The 19,459-nt window shown below is 46.0% G+C and overlaps 1 protein-coding gene across 1 annotated transcript in view; it reads left to right on the top strand.

The window, feature by feature from the left end:
* Positions 1 to 19,459, top strand: part of RUFY1 (RUN and FYVE domain containing 1) — a 1,926,102-nt gene that overhangs the window by 649,463 nt on the left and 1,257,180 nt on the right. The window contains exon 7 of the mRNA XM_069652681.1: positions 401 to 466. Coding sequence (XP_069508782.1) covers positions 401 to 466 — 66 coding nt within the window. The remainder of the gene's footprint in view (positions 1 to 400; positions 467 to 19,459) is intronic.

Raw genomic sequence — 19,459 nt, forward strand, 5'->3', positions numbered from 1 at the left:
GTGCTGGGTGTGCAGGCCTCCAGCCAGCTTTGGGATCCGGACCAGGCTTGTGGACCCAGCTGGTGGCCCACAGGCCACCATTTGTTCATGGATCTGATCAGCAGTGCTACTAGTGTCCTACGGGCAATGGTGAGGGCTTCACCACCAATGCAGCTGAGTTTATTTTGCTTCTTTTTTGGGGGCATGTTTCACCCTTCCTATAAGCCCCCCCCTCACCTTTCCTAAATTGAAGTACCAGAATTATTTTACGAACACCTGATTATTTTGTATGTTTTTACTGTTTATTTGAACATGTGTCAATTATTTATTTAAATTAGATGTGTATGATATAGTAATGAATGTAAATTCTGTAAGGTCCTATGTAACCTATAATGCATTCTTTTTTTCCTGTTAAAAATAGAGATGAAGAAATGACTGCCATCCTTGATCAAAAGCATTATGTGGAAGAATTAAATAGGCATCTGAGGTAAGAATGAGTTTGTAGATACAATTGAAATGCAGCTTCGGTGCAAACAGCTACAGTGTGTGATATATGTAACCAACCAAACCTGCAATACGATCCTAGCCTGTCAATTACAGCCTTCATCTTTATCCATAAAGTTGTAAGCAGTGGCGTGGCCAGGTTTTCACCACAATGTGGGCTTGCACTGTATGCTCACGAGTCTGGGACACAGGGGTCCCTATTGAATACTATAATCTGTTTACTTGGAGGTTTTTTTTGCCCACTCCTGTGATCAAAGGGAAGTTTTAAATGTCCATTGCATTGTAAACAGACGTTACTGTTATCCAACAAAATGGTACCCAATTTATCGACTGTATAAGAAAGAAAAGCAGAAGGGACAAAACTAGCATTCGAAAATATGCTAGTAGGTTCCAAAAAACAAACTCTAGATCTACATACGAACCTGATCCCTCGGGATAAATTCTCTTAGCTGACTTCTTTTCCCTCTGCTTTCCATCGGCATAGTCTAACCTTTTTTCTACAGGGCTTGGTTTCTAGGTTTGTGCTATATACATCCTATTCAAATGGATTGTGTCCCTTCCTCGTATTCCTCATCTTATGATATCTCCATATCCAGCTTTAGTTGTTTTTGCAAATAATATAGGCAGGGGACGCTGCGCGTCGATGCCTTTCGACTCAATGTCCCTCGAGGGCCTCTGTCTCGGTGTCAACGTAATCGATGGTATATAGCGCGCGCATCGACCGCTGGCTTCAGTTCAAATTTTCTGTGAGAGCTAACACTTCGGATTATCGGCGCACTTTGTTTCCTTGACTAAGAAACCTTTTCATTTAGTGAAAATGGCATTGTCATCGGCATCAACTCTTAGATCGGGGTTAAAAAAATGCCACAACTGTGGGGCGAAAATGTCTCTTACTGACCCCCACCTGTTGTATCTGTGGTGCCTGGGATCCTCTCATTCAACTTCGGAGTGTCTGTCCTGCCTATCGATGACAGCGAAGGCCCTGAAAGAGCATAAAGGGAAGCTATCTGCAGGTAGGTCCCATAAATCCCCTTCGACAACCCCGTCAAAAAGGCAATTCTCCGACAAGTGAAGAGATGACTCTCCTTGTCGGAAGAAAGCTAAAATGTCCCGATGACGCAGTGGCACACACCAGTCATCTTCACGGCGGTCGAAGAAAAGGCCGCACAGGTCGCCATCTTCATTGTCGATGTTCCTCCCCCCGAAACAGGTCTCGTGCCTGACAAATCCGCCTCACCGGCCGAGTGGGAGAAGTTAAGACTAAAGATGCTCATAGTATTCGAGTAAGCGGCCTCAACCCCCTCGAAGGAAGGTAAGAGCCATGGCAGTGTCGACAAACACAACAAAAAGAAGGCAAGGGACAATACCTGTGCACCCTCGGGCCGGGTGTCGAAGAGAAAACACCTTGAGAACCCTCAGAGGTTCACTTGAATAAAGAAAAGGCTCCTTTGAAGCCAAAATCATAGACACCATCAGCTCTGAGAAACTCCACGTCGAGCCCTAAAAAACCTTCGACGCCACAGCCGTCGAAGCCCTCTACGTTGACGTCGACAATGGCGTCAAAGACTTTGACGCCATTGTCGACACAAGTCCCAAAATCCCAGAAGGATGTCTAGAAAACATACACTTCACTGCCAAAGAAGGATTTTTTCAAATCCCTTTCCTCAGTTTATGAGCACGATGAACCATCTTCAGATGAAACATGTCCATTTGGATTGCAGTATGGGATACAGTGTTCCAGAGGCCTTAATTTCAGAGGGCTTAAGAATAAAAGACCTACATGACAATCTGCAAGTGGGTTGGACACTTCCCCAGAAATAAAGTTTGGCAGGCCAGATCCCTCAGACCATGCTGATGGATGTTACAGGCATCTGATGCCTAGAGCGATAGAATATCTGGGATGGAGTAGGCCTGCACCACTTTTTGAGCAGGATGACCTGACTGATATTTTAGACAAGGAACCCCAGGAGGATCCTATTCTATCATCCCATGTAGCTCTGCAAAAGAGAGTTAATGCCAACTGGGCGACGCTGGAGTTACTTCCAGCTGTGAACAAAAAACTAAGCAGCAAGTATCATGCGTCAAGTAGTGACCCATAGTATCTAACAAAACATCAGACTCCTGAAAGCTTTGTAGTTCAGGTTGCCACTTCTACATCCAGACAACAGGCATACCCAACTACCCCCCAGGACAGAGATGACAAGCTTTATGACGCTTGGTATAGAAATGTTATCTCTGCAGGGGGTATGGCCCTTCAATCAGCAAATGCCATGTGTGCACTGGCCAAGTTCACTTTCACATTATGGGATTGTATAGCGATGGGGGCTAAACTTGTCCCTGAAGGGGAAGAACAAGACATATTTTTAGACATTATCAATGATGGGAAAGATGCGATGTGCAGACTGGTCTCGACTCTGCGGACAGTATCAGCAGAGCAATGGCGGCTAGCACTGTAATGTGCAGCATTGCCTGGTTGAGAGAGTCTGGTTTTTCTCCAGATGTGCAGTCTGGACTTCTTAAAATGCCCTTTGACGGCACAAATGTATTTGACAGCAAGACTGAAGAGAGCCTGGAGAAGCTGCAGACCTCCAAAGCTGCAGCCAAATCCCTTATCGCAGCAATCAGACAGCCACTTACTTGCCCCACTGGTACAGCGTGGAGGGGCAGCTACTTTTGCTATTACCCCTCAGTTGGAAGTGGGAGAGGACGGTCGAATGAAAGAGGTCAGAAAAATTCCCCTGTGGTGGACGGGGAAGAGGTGCTAAGACCGCCCAGGCAGGGGATGCTTTACCCTTAGCCGCTGCATCAGCTGTATCAGCCACCTCAAAACCTCTCTGAGGCCTACTCCACAAGACCCCGGTGGGAGGCAGAATGGCAGGGTATTACTTCAGATGCAAGTGCATTGGAAACAGTTGCCCAGGGTTACTGGCTTCCCTTTCTAAAAAGGCCTCCGGATCATCCACCGGGGAACAGCTCTTTCAAAGTTTTAGATCTGCTCCTTATGCTGAAAATGTTGACCCTGCTAGAGAAAGGTGCTAAAGAACCGATACCTGTAGCAGAGAGGAACAGGTATTACTTTCTAATACCCAAGAAGGACGGAGGAGTGAGACCCATCTTGGACTTAGAGACTTGAACAAGTTCCTCGGGAAAGACCATTAAAAGATGGTTAGCCTTTCTCAGATCCTTCATGCCCTCCTGCTTCAGGACTTGATGGTATCATTGGAACTTCAGGATGCTTACTTTCATGTGCCAATCCATCACAAGCACAGAAAGTACCTGTTGGCGATTCTCATCAGTTTCGAGTGCTGCCATTTGCGCTGACCTCTGCTTCAAGGGTTTTCATCAAGTTAATGGCGGTGGTGGCAGCGAATCTCAGGAGAGGAGGGATTCCCCTAACTGGATGATTGGCTGATCAGGGCACATTCCCCGAACAGGCCCTGGAACATCTCAGCTCCACCTGCCACTCACTACACAGACTGGGCTTCTCACTCAACTTCAAAAAGTCCCACATGATACCATCTCAAAGGCTCCAATTCATCGGGGCTATCCTAGAAGCTTCCTTGGGAAAAGCCTCGCCACTCAAGGTGAGGGCTCAAGACATTCTGCAGATGGTCAACAAATTCCAAAATGCCAAGAGTCTTCCGGCTTTCGATTTTCTGAGGCTGCCCGGCTTCATGGCATCCTGTATTTTCCTGGTGCCAGAGGCTCAACTAAGAATGAGATCCCTCCAGTGGGCTCTCAGGACTCAATGGTCATAATTCTCAGGCAAAATGTCAGACCTCCTTCAGGTTCCAAGCAGAGTAGCACAAGATCTGCTGTGGTGGACCTACCAAGAAAACATTCTGAAAGGAGAACCTTTTTGGCAACCATGGCCGGAGGTAATTGTAGTGAGGGACGCCTCACTCACGGGATGGGGAGCCCACGCCAAAGATGATCTGATAATCAGCAGTCGTTGGTCTCCTTCAGAGTCCAAACTACACATGAATCTTTTGGAGCTGAGGGCGATCAGACTAGCTGAAAGCCTTTTTGCCCTCTCTATGGGGAAAGAATGTCCTAATAATGACAGACCTCGCAGTGGCCATGTACTACCTCAACAAGAGAGGAGGCGTAGGGTCACTACCACTGTGCAGAGAAGCAATGCAGCTCTGGTACTGGGTAAATCAAGAAGGATACTCTCTATCAGCAGTTCACCTAGCGGGAGAGTTGAACACGGCAGCAGACGCTCTGAGCAGGCAGAGCACAGTCTTCCACGAGTAGGAACTACCTCAGGAAGTCCTTCAAGAGATCTTCGCCCTTTGGGGGAACACCTTAAGTAGATCTGTTTGCGACCAGTGCCAACAGGATGTGTGTACTGTACTGCTCCTGGGAATTGCGCTCTAGGGGAGGTGTTTGTAGTGGACTGGGAGTTTCCACTCCTGTATGCGTTTCCTCCAGTACCTGTCATTCCTCATGTAATCGGGAGGTTGCGAAAGCTCGGGAAACCCATCATCCTAATTGCTCCGGATTGGGCCAGGAGGACGTAGTCACCGGACCTTCTGGACATGTCCATCTGCCCTCCAATACATCTGCCACAAAGAGAGGAGGGTCGAGTTCTCCATCCAGAGGTCAAGACACTCAACCTTCACGCATGGTTTCCGAGAGGTTGAAATATAAGGATTGGGACCTCCCGGACGACGTAACGGAGATTTTTCTTTTGGCCAGAAGGCCAGCAACAAAGTCCTTGTACTGCTGCCGTTGGAACAAGTTCTGCAGCTGGTGCAGGGGTAAGAATGTGGACAAGTTTACATGCAGTACAACTATGGTGTTACTGTTCTTGTTACACGTGGCTAATGTGGGGCTCCAGGTTGGTACAATTGAAGGGTTTCTGGAAGCGCTATCTATTTTTAAGCGCTCCTCTGAAGAGGTATCTTTCTTCAAGATTCCACTGGTTATACAATTCTTGAAAGGATTGACAAATGTCTTTCCCCTGGTCCCCTTTCAAGTCCCAGTTTGAGATCTCAACCTAGTTCTAAAATTCCTAATGTGTGCTCCATTCAAGCCTATCCACTCCTGTCCTTTAAGATTGTTGACTTTCAAAACAAACCTTATCTAGGTGGATCATCCTTGCATTCTCTGAATGCTACAGGTTAGCTGGAAAAGATCCATCTGAGGGTCTCAAAGCACATTCGACCAGGGGCATGACTACTTTCTCTGCCTTACAGAGGGTAGTCTCAGTTCAGGATATTTGTGCGGCGGCCACATGGTCCACAGTCAACAGATTCATCAAGCACTATAATCTGGACTCTTCCTCAGGCCGGGAAGGTGTTTTTGGGAAGGCAGTGTTACATTCTGTACACGCAGGCCAATAGGAACTCCTAAATTTTCATTTCAAACTGAAAATTCTTACTCCCTCCTCCATAAATACAAACACTGCTCTGGGAGTCTATCATAAAATGAGGAATACGTGGGAGGACACAATCTATTTGAAGAACAAGTTACTTACCCGTGATAACGTTCTTTCGACCAGATCTTCCTCACACGTATTCCTCATCGCCCCTCCCACCTTACCCTGCAGTTGAATTTCTGTGTTATTATAGTTTGCGCTCTTTTAGGGTGAGCAGCTGTCGGGCGTAGGATAAACCAATACACCTAAAAATCGTAACTAAAGCCAACGGTTGCTGCGTGCGCTATATACCATCGATGACATCGACATTGAGACGGAGGCCCTCAAGGGACTTCAAGCCGACAGGCATCGGCACGCAGCACCCCCTGATGGAAAACCTTTCCGAAGCAGCTAAAGCTGGATATGGAGATATCATAAGATGAGGAATACGTGGGAATAACATCCAGTTGAAAGAACGCTACCACGGGTAAGTAACCTGTTCTACTGGCATACGTATAGAGAAAGCTAAATGTGTTTTTCTTCTGAACACAACAGCAAGGTTCATGCATATTAACAATCGTGTTTCAAAATTGTAAAGCAAGTAATGCAGATACCACTGCCCACCTTTTTCTCCCAACTACTTCATTCACGCTCTTGTTTTGTAAAAATATGCTGAATCAGAGCAAGGTATTTTTAGTAGACATATTTTTGCATTCCGGTGCATTTCATAAATACCAGACTGCAAGTACCAAAATGCGTTATGACAACCTAAAATCCAAGATTGGTTGTTTAGTTCTCATCTGGTATTGGGAAAATTGGGATCCTGCCCAATGAGTTCCACTACTTAAGACTCACCCTCCCCAGATCCTGTGTGATTAAGTCCCTTGTGTGTAGTCATTTTATAACACATGCATTTATCTGCCCAACTTGAATAACATTTGCACTTTCATAAAAAATGTTTAACATCTTGTTTCACATCAGACAAGAACATGTTCCCCCTTGCGGCTCTGAACCAGCAGAGCTGTGGAAAAAACATCAAGTTGGCCCCTTGGGCAGTGCAGTGAGTGGGGCCCTAACCTCCTGTTAGAATGGATTTCTGAACTCTGCTCTGGTGAACAGATGTTCAAGAGGCTACCCTTGTTTAGTGAAACAGGGAAAACATCTTCGAAGTTAGCCAGGGCAATTCAAGGTAGCTTGGTGAGCTGTCAAGGCTAAGTCTCCGGAGTAGTGGAGGTGATCTGAGGTCTTGGATGAGCACACACAGTAGGACACAATAATTACTCTTTGACAGTAGGATATCAAAAATATACAATTTATTAGGCCTTTAACAAACTGTGGGAAATAACCTTCAGGAGACAGGCAGATGCTGAAATTATATTTATTCCAAATGGATAAGGGTCCTTGACAAAACAAAGTATATTGTCCTCTGGTTTACTTCACCAGTGTTTGACCCCTTCAGAATACGGTGAGGCAGTCCTCAAGCTTATTCTATACCGTGGTGTCTGGATAGGCCCACCACTCTGGTCTTCGTTCCTCCTCCTCTTCTCTTCCCTGTAAAATGAGAGAGCCTTGTCAGTTTCTTTTGGCGGGCTTTTATGGACTACCTCAGAATCAAGCCCCCACCAATCGCCATCAGCCCTGACCAGCCGACATCCTATTGGCTGCTGCCGTGTTGACCTGCCTCCCATAAAGGCTGCCGTGCCTGCGTGATCCCATCCATGCTGCGGGGAACTGCTGAGGCAATCACGTGACCAAAAACGTGGTCGCGTCGGGTATGGGCGGGCCCTGGCTCTGGCCGTCTTCCAGCCGCGATCCGCGGCACGCTGAAGGGCTGGTCGCCCCCCCTCCTTGTCATGGAGGGTCTGCGCTCCCCTCCTGTCCTTGGGTCCGGGTCTTCCATCCGGCGAGTGCGGCAGTGACGCGCCGCGTCCCTGAGCAAGGGGCCGCCTTCCGGCAGGTGAGTGCGGCGGTGACACGCCACGTCCCCGAGCATCAGCTCAGACTCCTCCACTACCGGTGTTGGTGACAGCCGCGAGAGGAGGGGCCGGTCCGCTGCCTCGGCTCCTGGTGCCCCCAATCCCAGGTGCGCCCATCACCCCCTGCGGGTGCCGAGGCGCATCCCCACACAAACACAGGTGAATAATGATGAACACAGTAATACTATTACTTAAACGCACACTCTATAAGACATATGTACAATTACTTTACGGTCATTGCAGTAAAGTGCGGATTCCCGCCAAAACTTGTAAGGAGGGAAAGCACACAAACTTTAACACAATGGCCAACTCCAGAAATGGGTATCCCTAACTTAAGAAGTCCAGCCATAAGAAGATTGGAGCCTTGTGCTCAATGTTATGTTTGTGCGTAAAGGCGCTCGCCAATGCATAAAGCTCAAAAGGGACAAACTTCAATGGGAAGGAAAAGTTAGAAGAGGACACAGGAGCGTGAGAAATTCAGTTCCAAGAGTCAGAGACAGGTCTGCTATGGAGAACAAAGTTGTCCCCAACTTTCAGATGACTATAGGAAGCAAGAGCCACCCAAGTCAATACAAGAACCACAAGGGATCCTTTGTGCGTAAAAAATTATTGGATGAACTATGGGCTACCGGTAAGTGGTATGGTTACTCACTGCCCTTAGCTAACTCCGGGTTCAAACTTGGCAGGTTTTAAGAAGGTTGCATGGACTACGAAATCCCCTCCTTCATTACGCTTCAAAGTGAACAGATGTTGCAGGTGCAGATGCGGGTCTGATTTACATCAGGAGCTGTACCTCTCATCTCGAATGCAGGAAAAAGACAACACTGATGCAGCTGGTATCCGGACACTTGAAGAAAGGCGGGAAAGTCACCAGCAGTGACTGGCACTGTCGCACAGTGACACAGGAGCAACAAACTCTTGCAGACTGATGCACCCTTCTCTTGATGCCCAAAGCAGTAGGGATGACGAAATTTTGCAAGAAGGTGCCTTACTGTGTCAACTAGAGTTCATCCAAAGCTTGAGCCGAAACTCGATGTAGCAGCGCTCCAGCTCGGGTGCCAAGGGACAAGCTGGTCGATCCACTGGAGACTCTTCCGAGAAGGCTCGTTTGTAGGGCACCAAGGAGACTTTGAGAGTGATTGGTGTCACCACTCAAAAGGGTTGAAGCACCTTTGCAGGTCTTCGGAGATCGAGTGCAAAACAGGGCTCTACCAGGACAACAGCGGGCGCAGGGTGCCAAACCTTCTCTACGCGGTTCGGACAGTCCTTGGATCTGCTCTGCTGCTCTGGATACTTTTTATAATTCTATTGTTTTTTATAATGCGCCTAATACCGAAGAGATTTCTAAACGCGGACCCGGGATTCAAACCTGTGTTGCTCTGCGTCATCTTACTTCCAAGACGAGCGCGTTTCCAATGAGCTATACTACCTGTGTCGCTCTGTATAGAGGTTGATTCGGACGACAGAGTGATCTGCGCATCTGCACTCAGAGCCCCTCCTCATATCCTAAAGTCCAGTGAGTACTCATACCCCATCTGGCCAATGAGATCTGCCCCACCCTCATGCACACCAGACATCCTGGCACCAGGAGTGTGGATTGGGACCAGGCAGTCCCAGCCCTCTTCCTGGGTAACCACACGTGACATGCATTAGCCTGCGAAAAGCGCCTGCTTTCGTGGGTGAATGCATATCCAAATAAGGACTCACCGGGTCACGAATTGCAAGGGGAAGGCCAAAGGACAAAATGGCCAAAGGAGTAGACAAAAGACCTTGTGGCACGGCCATGACGGACACTAGCCACAGTCATGAGCCAAACGCGGTAAGCGCGTTATGGCTCAGTAAAGAAATGTAAAAACACATCAAAAAGCTTCTGCTGCCACCAGTCAACTCCTAGGCACATTGTCCAGTTATCAGAAAATCCTTAAGGGATGTCTAGTGCCCAAAAATGCAAGGACCCCAGTGCACGGTACAGTAATGTACTTTGCGCACTGAAATACAGTTGCCAAAAGTGGCAACAAAGTCATAAGACTAAGAGAAACAACGTTTCCCAGTACTGACTGCCAGAAGGACAATTTTTCCCAGAATAATGAGCGAAAACCCAGTGGAGTGCAGCTGAAGCCTTTGATTGACTCGCAGAAAGTCAGGTCAGGAGGCTGAAACAAAAGCAGAAAGTTGGGGGGGTCCATAAATATACAGGTAAAACAGCAGTAAGTGAAATGTTACCTAACACCCCCTCATGCAACACAGTATCTATGCCATTGGTGAAGACTAGTCATGTGCTGTTCAGGTGTGTGATTACCCAGCGTATATGTAATATCTCTTTATTATAACACTACACATTTCGAAAGCTGTGAATGTGTAGCTGATGAAATCATTATTCCACAAATTTACATTGTGTGACCATAGATCATATTGTATCCACTATGGCTCTGACCAAAATGTTAATGTGGCAATACACTATTTTTTTCAAACATAAATTAGAAGGCACCCTGGCACGTGATTAAGGCACCATTTATTCTATGTGAAGAAAAACCTGACTCTAAATTATTTTGATAAAACACTTTGTAATATATAATTTAAGTGGGCACAGGTTGCCCGTAAGATTTTTAGTATCGTTATCGTTGAAAATGAACTGCATTGCCAAGAATAAGTGTGCAAAGGGCATATAGATGACTGGAGCAGTCGAACTGTTTGGTGGTGGGGAAGAAGCTAGAAACAATAAATAGGGACATCACAAGACACACACATTAAATAAATCTGCAGTATTTACAGTATTTACATATCTAGATCTGCATCCCTGTGATGACTGAGTATCAGTGGGGGGAATTACAACATTTTATAACACTTTTGCTTCTCTCCTGGGGGAGAAACTGGTTTCTAAAGGCAATCTTGATTCAGCCACTTTTTGGAATGTCCTCAATTTGTTGGAGCATGAAGTTTCAGGTATTGCAACCCAACCCAGGAGGGCGTGAAGGAGTGGAAGTGGGCTGCAGCACAGGGTGGATAGGGCCAGTTGTTTTGAAATCTTGGGAACATAGAGTGAAAGTGGGGGAGCAGACAGATATATATTCAGACAGGATCTATCGTGTGGATGGATTTAAACACAAGGAGAAATTTGAATACAGAAACATTTTGCATGGCTAGTTACCTTATATGAAGATGGTGCGTGGAGTTGTGAGGATTGTGGGAGTTTGTAGAGGATACTTGTGCAAAGACAGGGTTATCTGCTCTTATTGCATTTACCTCAGTAAGGTCAAAATCGTCAATGGCCCCCCTCCCTTTTACCTTCGCCCCAGTGGATGAAATTAATGCTCCTGGAAGATGTTACCTTGTGTTTGACAGTGATTCTCCCTGCCACTCTAAAACGTGAGGAGAACGATTTCTGGTTCCGGAAGCACCTCAAGACCTTCCTCTTTGCTTCTGCCTTCGCTCCCCCTGCCCCTTGCTGATCTGTTCTGTCTTGGCACTGTGCACCTGGCCACCCTCTGTCCCTCTGTCCTCCGGGCCCAGGTACCTGCTCACCCTGCCACCCTCCCGCACTGCCCCCCGGCCATCCCTTGCACTGGGGTCTGTATCTGTACCCATACAGCCCGCCCCCTTTTTCTTTCTGCACTTATCAGACCTACCCTCTTGCCTGGCATTGCAATTTAGCTTGCTATTATTAGTTGCATTTCATGGATCAAATTCATTTATACATGTTATATATAACACAAGTCACTGTAGGTGATGGTTTCACACAATTTTCTCTGCACCACTGTGTATATAAAAAAGAAAAGTTTAAACATTTTTTGGATGAGTCTTTTCAAAAACAATATGTGTAAAAAACGGAAGAAATAAGAAAATTATACAGAGGGATCTATACTAAAAGGAGCAAATGAACAGCTAAATAATTAAACGCTGATTCTGCTGAATATTAGCATCTGACTATTAAGTCACTTGAGTTCTAGTTTACACAGAATAAGTTGGATTGTGTTAAACATGACAGAATAACATTGAGTTTACAGAAACGTAAAGGTAAACCCTTGATTCCAGACGTCAGGACAACCCCCTTGTGTCTCTAGTTTGTTCAGCTCATAGTCCTTCCATCCCTACGGCTGTCCCTCCAGTAACACTGCTGCCTTAAACCCAGCACTTGCCACTTGCTGGCTGCACTACCACTGTTATTTATTTATTTATTTATTATTTATCTGTTTCTCCTTTGCTCCGCACTTTCCAGTTCTCCCCCCTTCTGTGCACTTTTCCCCTCCCCCCCTCTCCCATGCAGTTGCACGTTCCCGTCACTGGGCTTAGTAAGATCGTTGTTTTGTTCTCCCCTGTTCCCCTCCCTTGCCTTGTTGCGCTCTGAAACACTTGTGTACGAGCGCGATAGCATTTTTTTAGTGCTATAACCTCACATGCGATTTAAGGTGGTTTAGTACATTTGATGAATTCCTTTTTAAGGCATTTGGAAGAATCCGACAATGCAATATTTGCGCAAACAGACGCAATGTGATATAATTTAAAATCTGGGAGTCTGGCATGCCTAATGGCTCTGCCTCTTCCTTTCCCGCAAATGCAGTAAAATAAATGTGATATTACTCTGCCTGCTTTTTCATACACTATTTCTGATTTATGTACATTCAAGTGATTTATTTCTCACTCGCCAAAACTTCAAATGTCTCTAGGGTGTGTACACACTACAATGATTCAGTAATGGGAAAGGGTTGTATGGATTGGTATACAAGGCGCAAGTGTGGAAAAAAATGCTCTTGTCCGTGTTTGTCTAAACCCCACCATATGCAATGTGTCAGCAGATTGATGGACATTAGATTAGCCATTTTATATACTGCAAATTAAACTGGGCAGCCTAAAACCCTTCACCACCAGGGTAAACAAATTTCTTGAAAATGTGTGAACTTAAAATGGGGGCGGGGGCAGTATCCTAGCCCAGGGCTTGTCCCTCCCTATGCATCTTCCACAGTTAGGTAAAATGTATTTCCCCATGGAAGCTGTATCAAACTGTGAATGCTGAATTCTATTACTTGTGGGAATTGAAGAACACCTCTCTTACAAGGAACAGTTTTTTTATTTAAAAAAAAAAAGTAAATCAGCTAACACTGTTGTGTGGCTAGTTGTGTTGTCTAGAATTTTGCCATGCTATATACTACCACACTATAGTATATTCAAGTTTGTTTGGGAGAAGAACCCAGGTTGTGAGGGGAACCTCCTGATCGTGCAACCACCGGACCTGAGGAACAAGGTTAATATGGAATACCTTTGCTTTGTCATCTTGAGTGCAGAGGACCACCCCACCCTCCACAGAGTTGAGGTGAAGGGCATGAGTAGTGGTATGCCATGGATATGCCTACCCGAAAGGAGAGCTACCTTCCCAACTGGAACAAGGATTTTTGAAAACTGTTATCGAAGGGGAGCTCCCACCCTTGCCTGGGCCTTTCCCTTTGCCACCCACCTCACACTGTTTCAGCACCCTGTTGGATGGCATTTTGGAGGTATACCCTTGATCAGCAAAAAACTCTCTGGAGCCACGGTCCTAGCCTTAAATTTGATACTGCAGCATGTCTCCTTTACAGATACTGCCAGGGCTTCCCTGGGTTCAGGATTCCCTGTTGGGTAAGATTTTGTAGAGTCCAACTGGTGTGGGACTTTACAAGACTTACCTCTTGGTATTAGGTAACCCATCTTTTAATATAGGCCGGTACTACACAAGTTGGTAAAGTGATTGAGCAGCCAGGCTTATCTTAAGAGGGGCAATGTGAGTTATAGAGCTGTACAATGAAATTTGTAATTACAGGTAACCAAGTAAACACTTACACACTTAAAGTTATAGTATACATATTTATATATACACAAGGATAATTAGACAAACTTTAAAAAGGAGCAACTAATAGTAACATTAACATAAAAGTTAAGATTCAATTCATCAAGAGCAATAAAGTAGGTGTGAGACTTTTCCCATGCCAAACATATCATATTCCAGCACACTGAGTGACATCATTTGAGGTCAGTATTAGCACTTATTTGTGATCACCATTACAATATTGAGTTTCAAGGAGTGAAAAGTTAGTCAGATCAGAACATTCTTGGTAAGTAATAAAACAGTTAGATTCTCCTAGAGGGATGAAGACAGTCTTGTATCCCAGCAATAATAGTGTTAAACAATTAAAACCTGTAAGGGAACAGGCACTGTCAAAGCCAATAGGTTGAGAAGGGGGCCTTTAGGGAGCCCGGACAGCCAAGGCCAATGGGCCAGTGTAAAGTGCTAATGCTCTCTTCTTAGAATTTTTTTAAAAAATAGTCAATAGTTCTGTAGAAAAAAAATCACAGAAGCTCAAGAGGAACTCCCTTGAAGAAGCACAAGCTGGGCGGCCAGTGCAGGTGAGTTGAGGTCAACTCAAGAGGGTATAAAATAGTACTCCCCAAGCTAGGAAGCACCACAAATGGCAAAAGGTAGATGTACCCCTAGCCCCACAGTACCTGAGATTTGAAGAATTGGTTCCAGCTGGATGCCTTTCTGTTGTAGTGTAGCAGACCTTTGTTCATGGTCCTTGGTTATGGTGACGAAAGGGAGGATGTCTGGTAGGCTACTGCGGCAGCACTCGAGAGAGAGGGACTCTGCAGCAATGGATTCTCCTGGATCCAGCAGCCTTTTGTGGTTTTGCCGCCTTTTTCTCAGCACCAAAGAACGAACGAACAGCTCTGTTTGGAAGTTACGTGATCCCTTGGTCCTGGACTCTGGTGGGGGGACTTTGGATGAAGACTTCCTGCTTCTGTAGGGTCCTCTGGATGCCCACCAAGTTTTGGCCAGATTCACACTTCCAACGACAATGCGCTCGATGATGGTCTGGGGTCCCCGGGCATTGGGATTCTGCAGCCTTGCAAAGTCACAGCAAGTTGGGGGTTGTGCCAAAATGAAGCTTGTCTCAAGGCTAGTTGGTCCCACCAGCCCAAGGGAGGAAGTCGTCCCGTGCGGGTCTTCCAAGTCAAAATGAACACAGGGTCAGCACAGCTGCAGGGCTTCACCGGGCATGTTGCGGTCCAGGAGGGTGCTGCTGACGTCTCTTCATGCCGTCTTCATCAGATGTTGTCCTGCAGTGGTTTACTCTGCATTCAGTCCCAAAAACCTCGCCTTTTAAGCAAGTTCCCATTCATTCACAGCCCTATGGCTGTCAATCACCCAGCAAAGGTGACTGTCCACACGGACAGCCAGCCGGAAAATCAGAACTGGTTTCACTCAGGATCACCTAGAGACAAAGGACAGGAAAGTTTTGGGACCCTCCCTCACTTCCTGCCTTTCCAGACACACTGGAGCCTGGGCGGGCTTCAGGGCTGAAGCCCGCCAAAGGCAAAATGCACAAATGACTCAAGCCCGATTCAAACAACAGAGTAAAAGCTCAGAAAAAACTGACAAGAAATGGCAAAAAAGGAGACGAGCCATTTTGGGAAAATGGTCACCCTTGAGTGCTGTACTGCAGCTGAGAAATCAGCCTATAGATACATGGCACAAAGGTAGTCAAAATGAAACCACTTCCACCAGCCATTGAAGTTAGTGTAACAGAATGTTACATGAGAAGTGGGATAAGGAGTTACTATGTAACTCCCCAGCACTCCACATAGGGTGGTGCGTGCTGGACCCACAAACGAAAAAGTAAGTAAAACAAAAGTCATCTTGCTATTCTTGGGAAAGGTAGTTCACCCAAGAAAATGTATTTTAAAATTGAGAAGTCCAAGGGGCTTCTCAGTGGCACTGCAGAAAAGGTGCTGTGTGTCACCATGCAAAAAGCAGATGCCTATGGAGTTTACCAGACTCCATTAAACAGTAACAAACCAACGAATCCTAGTCCTAAAATCACATGAGGCAGTGTGGGGAAAAGGTCCCACTCACTCAGAAGTAAAAATGAAAAAGCCCTGAGTCCATAAAAAGAACTGGGGGTCTCTAAGGTTAAAGGGAATTGGCACAGAATTGAAAATTCTCTTTAACACTCGTCCCCCCACCCCCAGCCTAAGGGGCAGGAGTTAATCCACTCCTAGGTGCATCTCTTGCTCCAGTCATTCATATTTCCTCTAGAGACCGTCCGCATTTCGGTGATTGCATCCTGATCCATGCTCAATGGTAACATCAAATCCTTGGAGGCTGATAGACCATCTAAGTAATTTAGGATTTTCCCCCTTCATTTGCATTAACCATCTCAATGTTTGAATGAGGAAAGTAGAACCATACAAGCATGGCCCAAACTTCTTCAAGGACCACACAATGGTAAAACACTCGCGTTCTATGGTTGCCCACCACCTTGTTTCATGGTCCTTTAGTTTTCTATGGATGAAGCAAATGGAGTGTTCCCTGCCTTGCTCATCCAGTTGGCTTAAGACTGCACCTATTCCTGTATTTGAGGCATCTGTCTGTACAATAAAGGATTGGGTGTAATCAGGAGCTCCTAAAACTGGAGCTTTGCAGAGGGCCTTTTTCAGCCCTTCAAATGTCTTGGAACACTCTTCATTCCATCTGACCTTCTTAGGAAATTTGGGAGAGGAGATGTGTAGAGGAGCAGCCAACTGGCCCTGCAGGAAGTCCTGCCCCCCACTACCTATATGCTGGAAGCCAGAAGTCATGCCATGCTCTACACCAGCGATTGTGACTATTCCAAGGATAGCCTTTGAGAAAAGGTATCCACTTAGAAAACCCTATCTGATGAACCCCCAAAGAGATGACAATCTCTTGGACGAGATCCCCGAAGGAATATGAGAATGAGAGAAAGAGAAGTTGGTGACATCACAAGAGACGAGCGTGACGCACTGAGAAGACTGGCCGAAGAAGAGAATGTATGGACCTTATGGAATCTGATGATGAAGTAAAGAATCAAGTAAACTTTCACATGCGAAATTAAGAATGCATGTTTGAAGAGCACTGCACAAAATAAAAGCCCTTCAATAACTGTACAGATGCAGCAACGCAAGTAGATTAAGTGATTTTAGAAGCTAGCTATATGTAGTGAATAGACTGCAGGTGGTGCCGCCATTATATAGAAGCTGGACATCGGTGTCACAATATTAGTAAGTTCAAGCCCCAGGAGAAGAAGACTGAAGCTGTGTCGCAGCTGAGATTGTGGAAAGGCCTGGAAGAGCTGTCTGGCCTGGTGTCAAGGCTGAAGCAGCCAAGAACTGGTTATTTATCCTTGAAGAACAGTGAGCGTGAGATGCTGAATCATCCCTTGTTAAGGTACAAAGAAAGAACACCATGAGTGTGAAGTTTATTAATTTAATACAATGAAATGCTGCTAAATGGGGTCTCCTGTCACGTGTGCTGAGGATGGAAATAGAAGTTGGGCATGCAGTCTAGAACTATGATAAGAGCGTGCTCACACTTCCTTATATTCCCAGAGATGAGAATACATTGCAAGGCCAAGTTCAAAGGCAATCTGCATGGTGATGAGGGATGTTGGGCTTATTAGGTGGGGAGACGCGGTCAAGTCCACCTGCTGACACCTGGTATATGAGCTTACGTGCTGCTAGTGAGCCGAATGTTCCAGAATAGCCTTATAGTTTGATGGCCGATAATATACAGTGTATCGAATAAGTGATGAAGATGACTTGCACTAGGGGTGGGCATGAGTTGTCCACCTGACTGTAGTGACCCAATCACAACCCGTTCTTGTATAGAAACTATACTTAGATGTTCCCCTTGATCCAACCACAATCCCCCGTAGGTTTCCGCTTATTTGCCACATAGTATGATGTCACATATGATGAGTTTCTGTTACAAAAGTATTGTTTTTTATGAAATGCTTTGAGCAATATTGCTGTGCGACGTCCGTTGTAACTCCCTATTTTAGACAATTGATAATAAAACAGTAAAACACACTTTGTCATCTTGCTGAGTTGGTTTGATTATTTGGTGTTAGTTACTCTGCATCCCATCTACTCCACAACATGCTACCTATTTAAGAGCCATAAGCTCAGATGACATTTAGGGGAGAAGCTATGCTCCCATAATTTTCAATGACATTTCGGTAGTACCAAGTGAGACCTAGAATGGCTCTCCCCTGGGGTTGAGTAGCGGGGTGGCCCAGTCCTGTACAGCTTGTACTTTACTAAACAAGGGCCTAATCGCACCTCCTCCTACCTCATGTCCATTGTAGACCACTTTGCTCTGACCAACGTGACATTTACTGGCCTTTATGGTCAAATGGGCCTGTTCAAGAGCCTGCAATACATATCATAGGTGGTGAAGATAGTCTTCCCAAGTGGGGCTGAACACTCCAATGTCAGCCAAGTATGCCATGCAGAAGTCCTCTAACCCATTCAGAGCCCGGTTCACCATCCTTTGGAATGTGGCAGGTCCATTCTTTAGTCCAAAAGGCATAACCTTAAACTGGTATAAGGCTCCTGGGGTAGAAAATGCAGTTTACTCCTTGGCCATGGTCTGGTAGAGCTATTTGCCAATAGCCTGACATCAAGTTAAATGCACTGAGGAACTTGGCAGCTCCAAGTTTATCCCCCAGCTCATCTGTGCTTGATAAAGGACGGGCATCAGTCTTTGCGACTGCATTAAGATCCCTTTAGTCCACAGAGAACTTAACTCACTTGTTCCTGCTTTGGACACTAGCACAACTGAACTAGCCCTGGGACTGGTAGATGGCTCTATAACCCCAAGGCCAAGCATCTTGTTGACCTCTTCCTTTATGTGAGTTCTGACATGATCAGACATCCTGTAGCCCCTGCTTTTGACAGGGAGACTGTCACCAGTGCGTATATCATGCTGGCCCCAATGGGTCAATCCTGGTGTCGGTGAAAACAGGGAGGCAAACTGAGTCAACAGAGCTTTGCACTCCTGTTGCTGCAGAGTCCGATCTGAAGAGAGTTTAACTCCTTCAATTCTCTCATCTGAAGGGTGTCCACTGAGGAGATCAGGGAGAGGTTCACTCACCTCCTCCTCTTGATCAGAGGCTAGAAGCAAAGCTCATAGTTCTGATCTAGAGCCGTAGGCCTTCAAACTATTAGTATGAAATACTGCAGGGGCCACCTTGGGGTTGCCCAAGTCCATTAAATAATTAACCTCTCCAAGTTTGCCTACAACTTTGAAGGGTCAAATCCATTTGTCCTATAAGGCTCCCTGCCTTGCAGAAACCATAGCTAGTACTACCTGATCTGGATTAAACTCTACCATGTTGGCCTTCTGGTTATGCCAATGTTTGACCAGAGTCTGACCATCTTTCAGGTTTTCAGATGCTTCAGTCATCAAGAGTGCCATTCTCCTCCTGAGGCCTAGTACATAGTCAGTGACACAGACTGGCTTTAGGGATGGAACACTCTCCAAACCTTCTTGCCTCTGACAGGATGACCATAGAGGAGCTCAAAGGAGCTGAACCCCACTCCAGATTGAGGCGCCTCTCTATAAGCAAATAGAAGGCATGGCAGTAGAAGGTCCCACTTTATTCTCAGTGGTTCCTCTAAGGCACCCATCATGTCGTCCATTGTCCGGTTAAACCGCTCAACCAGCCCATTTTATGTGTGGGTGGTAGGCAGTTGAGAACCTGTAAGTTACCTCACAGTTTTTCCACATGGTCTGCATTTAGTGGGACATAAAATGTGACCCCTGTCAGAGATAACTTCCTTAGGAAACCCAATCCTGGTTTAAATACCA

The sequence above is a fragment of the Ambystoma mexicanum genome, chromosome 3p (genome assembly GCF_040938575.1).
Source record: "Ambystoma mexicanum isolate Mex_15411 chromosome 3p, UKY_AmexF1_1, whole genome shotgun sequence".
In the NCBI taxonomy this organism is placed as follows: Eukaryota; Metazoa; Chordata; class Amphibia; order Caudata; family Ambystomatidae; genus Ambystoma; species Ambystoma mexicanum.